Raw genomic sequence first — 13,382 nt, 5'->3', positions numbered from 1 at the left:
CTGTGCATACTGACCTATTGATGTACTGCACACTCGCTACTGTGAGTACGTTTAAAAAGCAAAGGAAATGCACGCTCTGAATTTTTGAAATGCCAGTATCAATAACACGTGCTGGGCTTCTTCTCCCTCCACAGATCCTCGAGCGGCCTGCAGCTAGAAGCTAGCAGCTAGCAGCTAGCACAACAACACAATTTACACAGAAGCACGTTTATCACAGAAGAAAGCCTACACGGAAAAATATCCAGCGTTAATTCAACTCTAACAGAGTACATTTGAGTCCAACAGGCAACATATGTACTGTGACAGAGTTGATTTAACACTGAATATGAATATTTCACAGTGTATTAATATTATGTTGTTTATGTTGTCTCCAGAGCCACTGTAGAGAACAGTATCACCAAAGCAGGCTCCATAAAATTGTTTCCACAAACAGGCTTCTATGGTTTTTGTACCTTCCAGCAATTTATCCCATCAAATCTGTCAATTAAAAAAAATAATATATATTTGACGCTGCTCATTGCACTTGCCTAACCAAACTAACGCTTTTCAGAATTGGTGTGGTTGGTGGTTTGAAAGTTTTGAAGAGGTGAGCATCATTATGGCCACAGGCTGTCAATCGAAAACTCACCATTCAGGCGATTTAGAATCTCCAATTAACCGATCAACTGTGGGAGGAGGAAACAGGGGTACCCGAAGGAGACTCGAACCAGGGACCCTCTTACCGTCGGGCGACAGCGCTGTCCACTGCACCACTGTGCCATCCCCCAGCGAGCCCCCTGTTTGCTTAAAACATAAGCTGCTGGGACACGGCCCAGCTGACGACGAGAACACAAGCGCATTTGGACACGGGGAGGCGGGGAGAGGCGTAAATCAATTAGGAGATGTCACGAGCGCTGTCACTCAAATTCTCCACGCGCTCTCGCCAGTCCCTTTCTTCCCCCAAATTACAGGCACGGTAATTAAGCAACAAAACTCAGCCCTGGCACGCTGGCACTTTACCGCGTTTCCACGCCGATCATTTCTGACAGTCCGCGTCGGCACGGGAGCCAATGAAAGTGCTTCAATGAAAAAAAGAAAGTGCTTTTCTTTTTCTGAGCTCGTCTGAGATTGTCCGTCTTTCAGATTCCCATTGGAAAAAAAAAAAACGCTCAGCGCTCACATTTGCTGCCAGTTTCTGTACGGCGGCAACACAATGGCAGCCAGGATATTAAATTATACTGAAAATAAACGAGATTGTAGCAACGGTGTTCCAAACGAACACTGAACAGACACCACGACACTGTGTACACTACTGAAAACTTTGAACAGACACTATTTAATGGATTGTGCAGAAAGTGAATATTATCTTATGCAAAGCATCTAGTCAGAACACGGTTTGCACAGCATCCAACATTGGGAAGAAATGTTTCTGGACTATCTTGTGATTTTCATTATCATCATTAAGTCCACCAATTTTCTCTTCTTAATCACGCTACCTGTACCTACATCACATCCATTCAACATGAGGTCACACACATGTTGCTTCCAAAATACACAAATGACAAGTTTCAAAAATACCAGAGGTTTTTTTTTTTTTTTTTTTTCCATACAAGCAGACGCATAAATGTGTACATAAATGTTGGTTTAGCAAATTATTAATATTGAACCAAACTGAGTCACTACATGCCTGGGATTATTCTTCACCCCCATCATCACAGTCTCTGCATTTCCTTTGTCCACGGTCCAAACTTACAGTAACTTTTTTTGTGACAAAAATCAAAAAATCAAAATAAAAAACTACAACAGGGGTAGAAGACTCCAGGATTAGGTACACTGTCAAAGTTAATTCCCGTTTCAAACCATTTCCAAAAGCAAAGTCATGCTGCAACGGGGTGACTTCTGTGTGAGCCAGCAGTGATTCTTTCTAGTCATTAACTGACTAAAATACACACAGCTTCTAAGGCCTACAATAGCAGCTGATTTACAAGTTAACCATGAAAACAGGCAGACTCTCCAGGATACGAGTTTCACATCTGTTCACCACAACTTACGTTTTAGAGAGGTTGAAGACATTCTGCGGGTCACCGTTTAGGATGCTGTACGTGATGGGATCGCCTTCTCGGTCTGTTGCCTAAAGTAAAGAATATTAATACAGGTAAATGACAAGATTCCACCATCCACGCAAGGTGAGTGTAACATAGCAGGGTTTCTTAAAAAATAACTTCTGTATGAAGTGAAACTGAACCTTTTCCTAATGTAAATTATACTTTGGCTCAGGAGAAGAACACTGAAAATGGATCTTCTGTCCATAGCCTTACCCTGGCATCAAACAAACACTGTTTGAGTACTGCGGCTCCAGCAGGGATGTTGGGCCCCATGGAGAGATATCACATTGGTCCCCACGACCTTGGAATCATCCCAACCCCCAACACCCTCCAACCCCCCCCCCCCCCTTTATTTAAGCCAGTAACACACAGGTATAGCATTAAAAAAGAAATATTTACTTTGAATTTCTTGAATCTATAGAATTAGACCTGATACATGCCTAAGAGTCCTTTGACAGTATTCAAAAGACAACCTATTTATTCAGACTTGCAGTATTCATTTCATATATTCAAGAGATGTATTCAAGAATGTAGTCACACATTTAATCTATATAGTAATGAAATGACATATGCAAACATTCAGGAATTGACTGAATATAAACCTTCATCATATATAAAGGAATCAACATACATCAGGTTTCAGTCTGTATAGTATTCAAGAAATTAAATAGTTAAACGTTATATTGAAGAAATGACTTCCACACTCAAACTTTCATTCCGTATATTGAAGAAATGACTTGTGTGCACCAGGTTAAATTCTATAATTCAAGAAACGAAACGGGCAAAAAACGAGGCAAGATCAATAATAATAAAGCAGAACCCGTTGACCACAGCTTGCCTTTCCCATAGACCTCTGTGCTGCTGCACGTGAACTGCACACAGGAGTGCGGTAAACACGCTGTGGCCTCGCTGTGCTGTTTGTGGGCCGAGCGCCGATGGACTCTTAATGCAGGGCCACTGATTCCGTCTGATTTGAACGCGAGCCTTTATTTCTCTCTCCTGTGGATATGTCTGTCTATATATCTGAGGAAAATAAGGAAGTGAATGAAGAGTACATCTTCATTCACTTCCTTACAGAACAAGTACATTCCAAAAAAAAACAAAAAAAAAAAACAATAGCTACCACATCACGGCTCATCCATTAATAAAGTATTAATTATTAGGTAAATAATATCCCAGAATGCACAGGATCATGCATGAAAATGCTGGACAGGCCTAGTGGCAAAAATGATTATGGCGAGCACGGCTTCAAGAGAGACCTCAGTGACCTTTGAACCTCATTTTGCAATGTTAAATATGTGCGGTGTGGCCCCCTGGTGGCCGTGTGCAGCAGTGCAGGCCTGCCGTTCCGTCCGTGCCCACCTGCAGGTTGAGCAGGATGGCTCCCGTCCTCATGGCCTCGCTGATCTCCAGGCTGTACATGATGAGCGGGAAGCGCGGCGGGCTCTGGTTGTTGGGCGGGAGGACCTCGATGTACACGGTGGTGATGGAGCTCCTGGTGGAAAACGTCCAGGTCGTCATAGGCACAAGCCTTGCGTCAGCACAGACACCCTTCAGACACTGAGCATGCTCACAAAGGCCCAACACGGACCGGCGCCAAGCGGTGCCAAACCCCAAATCAATGCCAGATCAACAGCCAAATCAAACTTACACATGTCGACACTCTTGGGTGACTCAGTCATCCAGTCGCCTGGGTGCCCTAATACAACTTACTGCACGGCAGGCTAGCCCGAAGGCTCGGTCATTACACAGAACTCTCAACGTGTGGTCACAGCATTAACTGGAGGGTTAAAAAAACTGAATTCACTCATGAATTAAGCCTCTTGGCGCAATACAGGGAACATTATGTAAAGCGTCCTTGACTTCTGACACTTGCATTAAGAACGTGTTAGTGCCACTCCGCTGCCCTTAGGAAAACAATCTGAAGGTGTTTATATATGGGAGTTTGTAGAAGCAAGCAGCACACCAGCAAACCTAAAAAAAAAAAAAACTAGTGAGTGATTTATCGAATTATTCCTGATTACTTACAACTAATGGAGCAACAAATCAGATTGAGGGAAATGCCAGGATACGAGCCTGCAGGCCTTGGCTGAGCTACAGTGGGCACAGTCAGTTTTTAAATGACTACCGTCACCGTTGGTTACTCACTTTCCGTCGCACAGGAAACTTAATGCAGCAACTGCACCGGCTAACGCAATAAAAAACCCAAACAAACCATATCTATCCTTCATCATGTTGTTGGAGCGGTATCGATCCCAAAAGCACCGGCCCTGACCGAGAGGAAAAATGGCGGTAAGATTAAATTGGGTTACAGAGAAGGGCCCCTGCAATTATTCATAAAACTCTCTCATTGCCACCTTCTTCGCAGACAGGCTAGGCTGTTGGGGGCGGGCGGAATCGGGGGGGAGTAACGACAGGACACGCCTGGAAACCTCTGAGGACAGATCCATCACCGCACACGGCCGTATTGATTTTGGGGAAAAAATAAGCAACAAGGGGGCTTGAACCGGAATGAGAAACAGGGCCTGAGCCGGAATGAGCAAAAGGGCTTGAGCCGGAATGAAGTACAAGGTTTGAGGTGGAATGAAGGACAGGGCTTGAGCCGGAATGAAGTACAAGGTTTGAGGTGGAATGAAGGACAGGGCTTAAGCCAGAATGAAGTACAGGGCTTGAGCCGGAATGAAGAACAGGGTTTGAGCCGAAAGAAAGGACACCGGCTTGAGCTGGAATGAAGGACAGAGCTTGAGCTGTAACAAAGGACAGGGCTTGAGCTGGAATGAAGGACAGAGCTTGAGCTGTAACAAAGGACAGGGCTTGAGCCGGAATGAAGGACAGGGCTTGAGCCGGAATGAAGGACGATGCACGGCGGCGTTACCTTCTCTGGGCCGCGGGCGCGCCGTCTGCCGCCCTCACCGTCAGGGCGTAGGATCGGCCCACCACCAGGCTGACGCCCGCCGCCACCGTGATCAGGCCCGTGCGGCTGTCGATGGCGAAGTCTCCCTGGCCTCCCGCCAGGATCTCGTAGGTGATCCTGCCGTTGGCGCCCTCGTCTGCGTCCAGGGCCGTCAGCTGGTGGGGAAAAGACGTCATCACTCTCCAGCATCGCTCACATCAATCTCCAGCATCGCTCACATCACTCTCCAGCATCACTTACATCACTCTCCACTCTCCAACATCGCTCACATCACTCTCCAGCATCACTTACATCACTCTCCACTCTCCAACACTGCTTACATCACTCTCCAGCTCCGCTTACATCACTCTCCAGCATCGCTCACATCAATCTCCAGCATCGCTTACATCACTCTCCACTCTCCAACATTGCTTACATCACTCTCCAGCACCGCTTACATCACTCTCCAGCATTACTTACATCACTCTCCACTCTCCAACATTGCTTACATCACTCTCCAGCACCGCTTACATCACTCTCCAGCATCACTTACATCACTCTCCACTCTCCAACATTGCTTACATCACTCTCCAGCATCACTTACATCACTCTCCACTCTCCAACATCGCTTACATCACTCTCCAGCTCCGCTTACATCACTCTCCAACATCGCTTACATCACTCTCCAACATCGCTTACATCACACTCCAGCATCGCTTACATCACACTCCAGCATCGTTTACATCACTCTCCTGCATCACTCTCCTCACACACACACACACACACGTGGTTTATGAGAAATTATACAAACATCATACTGTGAGAACTATGCAAACACTTAACTGGACCACCACTTTGAGGCACATTAATGATAAACATACAAAAATATGTCCAGAAAAAATATCTAATAACTGCTATATCAACATAATCACTATTATCCAGATAATCTATGGTAATCTGAATGTATCCATCTTAATTTACTGTACAATGTTTCATTTGAAAAATATGAAAAAAAAAACATAATATATGTAGCAAAAAAATGTGCTTGTTAAATCATATTCATTTAGTCTGATATTCAGAACTTCCAGACAAGAGCTCAGAAATGAAATCTTTCAGAAACTTTTCTCCTGCCATGACGCCTGTTCCATACCGTGGAAATTATAAGCCTAACCATACCTGTCTATTCTATACACCTTGACAATTCCATGCAACACATTCACACTTGCTCAAATGTTCCAGTTCCATAGGATGAAAAATACATTCACATGCAAACATTACAAAAATGTATATAATGTGTGTAAATTATATACATGCTTCACATGCTTATTCAGTTCTACATTCCGTTTTCTGCAGTGTATGTAAAAACTGGAGCTCCAGAGAGCAATTGAAAAGAAACAAAAAACACTTATTTAGACCTGGAACTGGATAGTCAACTACTCAGTCTGATTCAAGAACACATTTGAATTGGTCAAAAGACCTACTTTTGTAAAATAACATCACAGCAACAAGTAAACACAGCACTCAAAATAATTTGCATACGTTTATCATTAATCGCGAGCGGTGCCACTCGGCTCGGTGCTAAAGAGATGAACATTTAAAGGACGCGGAATCAGGACAGCACAGAGTGATGATGGTGACCCTGAATGACCCCAAACACCCCAAAGTCCCTGTGATGTCCCGATCCCTGAGGAGGTACCAACGGTGACCCTGAATGACCCCAAACACCCCAAAGTCCCCATGGTGTCCCAGCTCTCTTACATTTAGCAGCTTAACCTTAGTGATCTACACTCCAGTGCACATTTACGATCTGTCAGTCACATGAAAAAAGGGCCTGAATCACATAAATCCCTTTCTTCTCATCATTAACTGCGTATGGAAACGTGTAGGCAGTCACGTGTGCTGCTGTTGGACCCCGACCTCATCCCACCCCAAAACCAAACAGTTGATTTTGGAGGCAGACCAAATCCTGACCTGTTTTTTTTTTTCTCCTGTATCGGTCGTTTTTTCCTGAGCACGTCTGAGCGAGGAATCGGGACCGTGATCAGACTGCAAAGCAGGAATTATCTCCCCCCTCCGCCCCTCCCAAACCGCGCCCGGCCCGGAGGAGGCTTGCTGAGAACTCAGCCAAATGATTCCCCAGCAAAGCCATTTGCAAATTAGGCGGCTCTGTCTGCCTCTAAAACACACACACACACACACACACACACAGAAACATCCTACGGCAGGGATCAGCAACTCACGGTCCTCGAGGGCTGAGAACTGCTGGTTCTCCACCCTCCCTTTGCCTGGGGGTCAGGTGCGAAGGCAGTCTGGCCAATCAGTAGCACTAATTACCCGGGAGAAAAAGAAAACCAGGGCTGGATTTGGACTCGAGGGCCGGAGTTGATGGTCCCTGTCCTAGGGGCTGATACTGCACTGGAAGTGCTGGACTGCTCGGCGCAAACGATGAGTGAAACACTGATTACCTGTAGTACCGGCTCCCCGGGCTGCATGTTGGTGTACACGTTGACGCTGTAGGAGACGTTGGAGAAGCTTGGCGTGTTGTCGTTGGCGTCCAACACCAGTATGTTGACCGTCACGGGAGTGCTCTCCTGTACTCCGTCCGAGGCCACCATCTTGGAGAGAGACATACTGAACTTGAAGGGCCGTGAACGGCTTCCAGTGGCCTGCTTATTTAATAGCCTTTTTAATGTGGGGGGAAAAAAAAAAAACTAGTAGAAGCTCAAATGTCATTCCATACCACAGTGATGATACAGCTCCCGACCACAGAAACCGACTCAGCAGAGCTAATAAATTTTGATTCATAAGCCAATATTATCCCGAGCGCTTTCTCCGGAGAATGGCCAGCGCAATGAAAGTCTGACACGTCGCTCAATGGAGCCGGATAAAAGCCTCGCCTGTGTGTAAATTCAACAGCCTGCAGTTATTAACATCCTCCGCTGTTTCTGAATCAGGTGCTGTCACAACACCCTCAAACCCCCCCCTGAAGAGCGACGGCCTCTTCGTGCAGTGCTTTTCCTAAAGAGACCCGGCCACATCTCCTCTCTTCATCCTTTCCAGGCCAGGCAACCCAACCCAAGCCTCTGTGCATTAATCTCCAATAGCGACCTGGCAACCCAAACCTCTTTGCATGAATCTCCCATAGACACCTGGCAACCTGCGCTCTGTGCATTCATCTACAATAACGACCTGGCAACTCAAACCATGTGCATTAATCTACAATAGCAATCTGGCAAACCAAACCTGATGCATTAATCTCCAATAGCGACCTGGCAACCCAAACCTGCTGAATTCATCTCTTATAAAGACTTGGAAACCCAAACTAGATGCATTAATCTTTTATAGAGACCTGGCAACCCACACTCCTTTCATTAATCTCCAGAACAGATCTGGCAACCCACCCACACACTGTGTACTAATATCAGACACTGAAAACGGAAACACTCTCCATGAATCTCCAGTAGAGCCTTAATAACCCCCAACATGTGCATCAGTCCCTCACACTCACCCGGCCATTCACCTTCTTTGAATAACTACCTGGAAACCGAACACCTGTGCCTTTCGCACAGCTGGAGAACAGCTGGCAGCGTTAGCTACGTAATGGACTATTGTGTGGGTAAAAAGCAGCTGAAACAGCATTTAATTATTTTAATACAATTTAAGGCACCCTTAATGTACTTAGAATCTTAAAGTAGAAGGATTTGGCCCCCACTGAAAGGGGACTTTTTAAATTTAATAAACTTGCAATTATTTGTTTGTTGCGATGACTTACGCTTCACAAAAAAAAAAAACATTTATACATTACAGCTGGATGTTAACTGAAGGAATTTATCTGGAATGCCTCAAGGGTACAACTGCTTGTTCCCCATCTAAGATTCAAACCTGCAACCACCGAGTCATAAGCCCAGTGCCCCCATCCATTGTACCATGTCCCCCCTTTTGTATGAGTTTATGGCTGACATACACTGAATTTCTGAAATAGAAGGATATAAATTTGGGAGACTCTGGTCTTTCTTTCCTCTACAGTTGAAGAGCACATTTTTCCCCTTTCAAAGAAAAAAGAAGCAGCAAATCTTTTCCAGAATATAAAATCAATGCTGATGACAGAAATTAAAGATTGGTGTTAAAGACCAACACCAGCATGACCGCTGCCCAATAAGTCACGTGACAATTCAGTTTAAACCAGAGAGGCCGGTTGCAAACTGAGTTGCCGCTGACATCATCATCTGAGCCGATGCAAATTAACGGAATCACAGCTGCTTGGAAACCTGAAGGACTCCCCAAAGCAGCTCTCCTCCCGCTCCTCCAAACGGACGCAGCGCATGAAGCGTTCGCTGGACGGAGCCAAGCGGCTTGGCGGAAGATTCTCCGTCAGCGGATTGGACGGCGATGTGTCTCCGGTCCTGTGGCTGAAGAGAGGCTAGTTTCCAGAAGGCCTAACGGACAGGTGTTCCAGCCAATCCCCTCTTTAATCCAGGGGCAAGAGTGGATGAGGAGGGGGGGGCTGAGAGCCCAGAGCCCAGAACAGAAACGCTCGCGGGGGATTGGCTGATCAGAAAGACGTGTTGGATTGGCAGCGTGTCCGGGGGTGACGGTGGATAAGGGGGAGGGGCAGGGAGCCGAGAGCCCAGAACAGAAACGCTCGTGGGGGATTGGCTGATCAGAGAGACGTGTTGGATTGGGAGCGTGTACTCATTTACATACAGCAAACTTTGAACATTAAAAAAGAAAAAGAAGTATTTCCAAATACTTTGCCAAGCGGAAGGCCCCGCCCTGGGGGGCGAGGGTGACGACAGGAATCACAGAGATGCATTTCACGAGTCGCGGCGTGGCGTGCAGCCGAATTACTGTCCGGGGATTCGCTGCGTCTGAACGGGCCTCAGATCTCTGAATGAAGAGCCAGGGGATTCTGGAGGGAGCTGCTTATTCAGATCCAGTTCCCAGTTCCAGAGCATGGGGGCGGGGGGGATAAGTAGACCGCATCTAAAAATAGTGTTCGGCTGAAGAATTTCAGTTCCCTGCGCGTGACGTTCCTCCACTCAAGACTGACGGGCGCCTGGTGCTGTTTTTGCGTTTAACAGACACCGCCAGCGTCCGCGCAGCGGCGTTAGCGGAGAGGCTAATCCGCTGGGGCTCGTTAACCGCGCGCGGTCTCCAGGGCAACGCACGTCCAGCGCGTGCTGAGCGTTTCCCAGGAGACGCGCGGGATACAACGCAGGCCGACGTCCAGGGGCGTAACCACAACCTAAAAAGAGCTCAAGAGCGTGGGCTGGGGTGAGGTGAGGTGAGGTGAGGTGAGGTGAGTTGAGGTGGGTGGGTGGGAAGGGAAAGGGTGGGGGTGGGGGTATGTTCTTTTTCCCTTTAATTTAATCATTTAATTGAGGATGAGTTTTATGATGTAAATGCTGTACACGTGCCTCCGGATTTGACTTAAATGTTTGAAAATATTAAAGACCATTCAATTCCCCCCCGAAATGAACTGAACTGATGTTCTCATTAAAGATTTAAATTAAATACAGGATTTAGAAATGGACATGGAAAGTCATTTCTGAGGACACGACCTCGGTGTCCTCAAAGGTAGTTACGGCTCTGCCGATGTCCTTCCCGGCAGAACGGCGGCCATTTGCAATCTTCCCTGATGAAAGTGGCGCAATAAAACCTGCCTGAGGGTCCTTTTCAAAGACGCGACTTCCAGCCAGATCACGTTCAGTCAAAATCACCATTATAATCATTTCAGTAGATATACAGTATCATATATCATACAGGAGTAAATAAAACAAATATTAAGATACTTTTTATTCAGTTTATTCGCTCTGACAAGTCAAAGAAAAATAAGCCGATGAGCCAGTGCAGTTTTGTCTCAACAGGTAGACAGGTGGACAGGTATACAGGTAGACAGGCAGACAGGTAGAGAGGTGGACAGGCAGACAGGTACAGAGGTGGACAAGCAGACAGGTAGAGAGGTGGACAGGAGGACAGGTAGACAGGTGGACAGGCAGACAGGTACAGAGGTGGACAGGCAGACAGGTAGAGAGGTGGACAGGAGGACAGGTAGACAGGTGGGCAGGTATACAGGTGCACAGGTGGACAGGTGCACAGGTGGAGGCTCTTACCGTGAAGGTGTAGGTCTGCCTGACTTCGCGGTCTACGGGCGTCAGCAGGGTCAGGTAGCGGGTTATCCCAGACGGCGTCACTCTGAAGATGGTGTTGAAGTTGTCCAAAGATATTCTCACCATGGGATCTTTTGTCTTTAAAAGATCGTTTTTGAAGAAGGGGTTACCATGGTTACCATGAGACGGGCAGCGGTGGCAGGGATTCGATCGACATTTGTCCTTAACTCCACAAACCATTCCTCCAAAAAAAAACCTCAGCTTGGGCGAATTTTAGTGATCGGTGATGTTTGTCAAACTGTTTGTGAAGAAAAAGAATTCTATTTTTGTTTTTAAATGCGAGTCAAGGACAAGTTAAGGACGAATGCGAGTCGAACCCCAGGCTCTATTATTTCTGTAAGCGTGTGATTCTAAATAGTTCATTTATTCTAGAATCTAGGTGGCCTCAGAGATAAATGGTAGGAAATGGATTTAATCATGGCACAGCTCAGAATGTCCCAAACGAACGATTACAGTGCAGAATATCTGACTGTCCCAGAGACACCTGCCTGAACCACGTCCCAGAGACACCTGCCTGAACCACGTCCCAGAGACACCTGCCTGAATCACATCCCAGAGACACCTGTCCAGAGACACCTGCCTGAATCACATCCCAGAGACACCTGCCTGAACCACGTCCCAGAGACACCTGTCCAGAGACACCTGCCTGAATCACATCCCAGAGACACCTGCCTGAACCACGTCCCAGAGACACCTGCCTGAACCACGTCCCAGAGACACCTGCCTGAATCACATCCCAGAGACACCTGCCTGAACCACATCCCAGAGACACCTGCCTGAACCACATCCCAGAGACACCTGCCTGAATCACATCCCAGAGACACCTGCCTGAACCACATCCCAGAGACACCTGTCCAGAGACACCTGCCTGAACCACATCCCAGAGACACCTGTCCAGAGACACCTGTCTGAATCTCAACCGGTCACAACGACAGGAGTGAACTGACAAAGCACTATAATATCATGTGCTCCATACAGCTGGAAAAACACACAAGTGCCTGGAATTATAAGGTTATTTGTTATTTTTTGTGAAAGAAATGAACTGCTAATGCCAATGGTATTTCCGATGAATTGTTCATGTGCAACAGATTAAACAATGGAAATAAAATTTTCAAAACACGTCTGGACTAACATATGTGCAAAATCATAACAATTCGAATTAGAAATGAAATTCAAAAGCCTATAAATCTTGAAACTACACAATGGATTGTGCAGTTATATGCTCTTTAAATGTGGTGACTATCCATTCATCCATTATCTGTACCTTCGAGAGCCTATCCCAGCATGCACTGGGTAAGAGGCAGGGACACACCCTCCAATTCACCTAACCTGCATGTCTCTGGACTGTGGGAAAACCAACACACAGACGGGGAGAACATGCTAACTTCACACAGAAAGGCCCAGGCGGGGATTCAAACCCTTTTGCTGTGAGGCGACAGTGCTACCCACTGCTCCACCATGCCACCCAGAATATCAAGCCAGAGAGTAATATACCTACACATACAACATCATAAATCAAACAGTCAACATGGAAAGATGTTAAGACTGCATATTACACAAAATATGAGGGTGAACAAGGTCTCTTAAAACCATAATGATTTTTGTTTGCTCTGGTAACTAGGGAAAACCATTAACCGTGTGATCCATTACATTTGCACCAAGGAAAAACATTCTGCTACATTTAAAATCTCTGAAAACGGTCCAAAGAAATCCAGCTATTGAAATTTTAAATCTCATCAGTGCGCTGGGGACCTGTTTTCCAGTCATGCTCGACTGTTGGGAATTAGATATCACGATGATTTATTTGACAACGAGCAAATTCCAGCAATATCTGCATTAGCTAAAGTGCTCTGTCTTTGTTTTTAAAAGGCTTACTTTCATTAATTATTTACACTACACGGCTCTGCAAAAAAAATGAAAGATATCCCTGAGCATCTAAGAAATCCAGCAATGAATACAAACCTTTTTTTTAAAAAAACATCATAGAAATATCTGGGTGACAGCAGCAAGTAATTTTAGGAAGCACAGCCAAACTGCTAATATACTTATTTTGGTGTGTCGGCTTGCAGTGGGTGTCGTGACTGTCTGCTTAATGTGAATTTCAACCTGTTTGAAAAAATGCCAGGACAGTCTGAATCTCTACACCCATCTCAGCGCCTCTGTGGACTTCCAGAACAAACGTCAACAGCGATCGGCAGAGTACCTTCATGAGTTCAGCTGATAAAAACGCACACC

The 13,382-nt window shown here is 46.0% G+C and overlaps 1 protein-coding gene across 2 annotated transcripts in view; it reads right to left on the bottom strand.

Annotated features, from left to right (window-relative positions):
* Positions 1 to 13,382, bottom strand: part of LOC118218490 (protocadherin-15-like) — a 242,525-nt gene that overhangs the window by 79,910 nt on the left and 149,233 nt on the right. For both annotated transcript variants that reach the window (XM_035401170.1, XM_035401171.1), the window contains 5 exons: positions 11,091 to 11,225; positions 7,443 to 7,592; positions 4,960 to 5,153; positions 3,447 to 3,579; positions 2,031 to 2,110 (listed from right to left, as the gene is read on the bottom strand). In XM_035401170.1, coding sequence (XP_035257061.1) covers positions 2,031 to 2,110; positions 3,447 to 3,579; positions 4,960 to 5,153; positions 7,443 to 7,592; positions 11,091 to 11,225 — 692 coding nt within the window. The remainder of the gene's footprint in view (positions 1 to 2,030; positions 2,111 to 3,446; positions 3,580 to 4,959; positions 5,154 to 7,442; positions 7,593 to 11,090; positions 11,226 to 13,382) is intronic.

This window comes from Anguilla anguilla, chromosome 18 (genome assembly GCF_013347855.1).
Source record: "Anguilla anguilla isolate fAngAng1 chromosome 18, fAngAng1.pri, whole genome shotgun sequence".
In the NCBI taxonomy this organism is placed as follows: domain Eukaryota; kingdom Metazoa; phylum Chordata; class Actinopteri; order Anguilliformes; family Anguillidae; genus Anguilla; species Anguilla anguilla.
The sequence above is the reverse complement of the archived record's forward strand: the minus strand, read 5'-3'. Positions and strand labels throughout refer to the sequence as shown.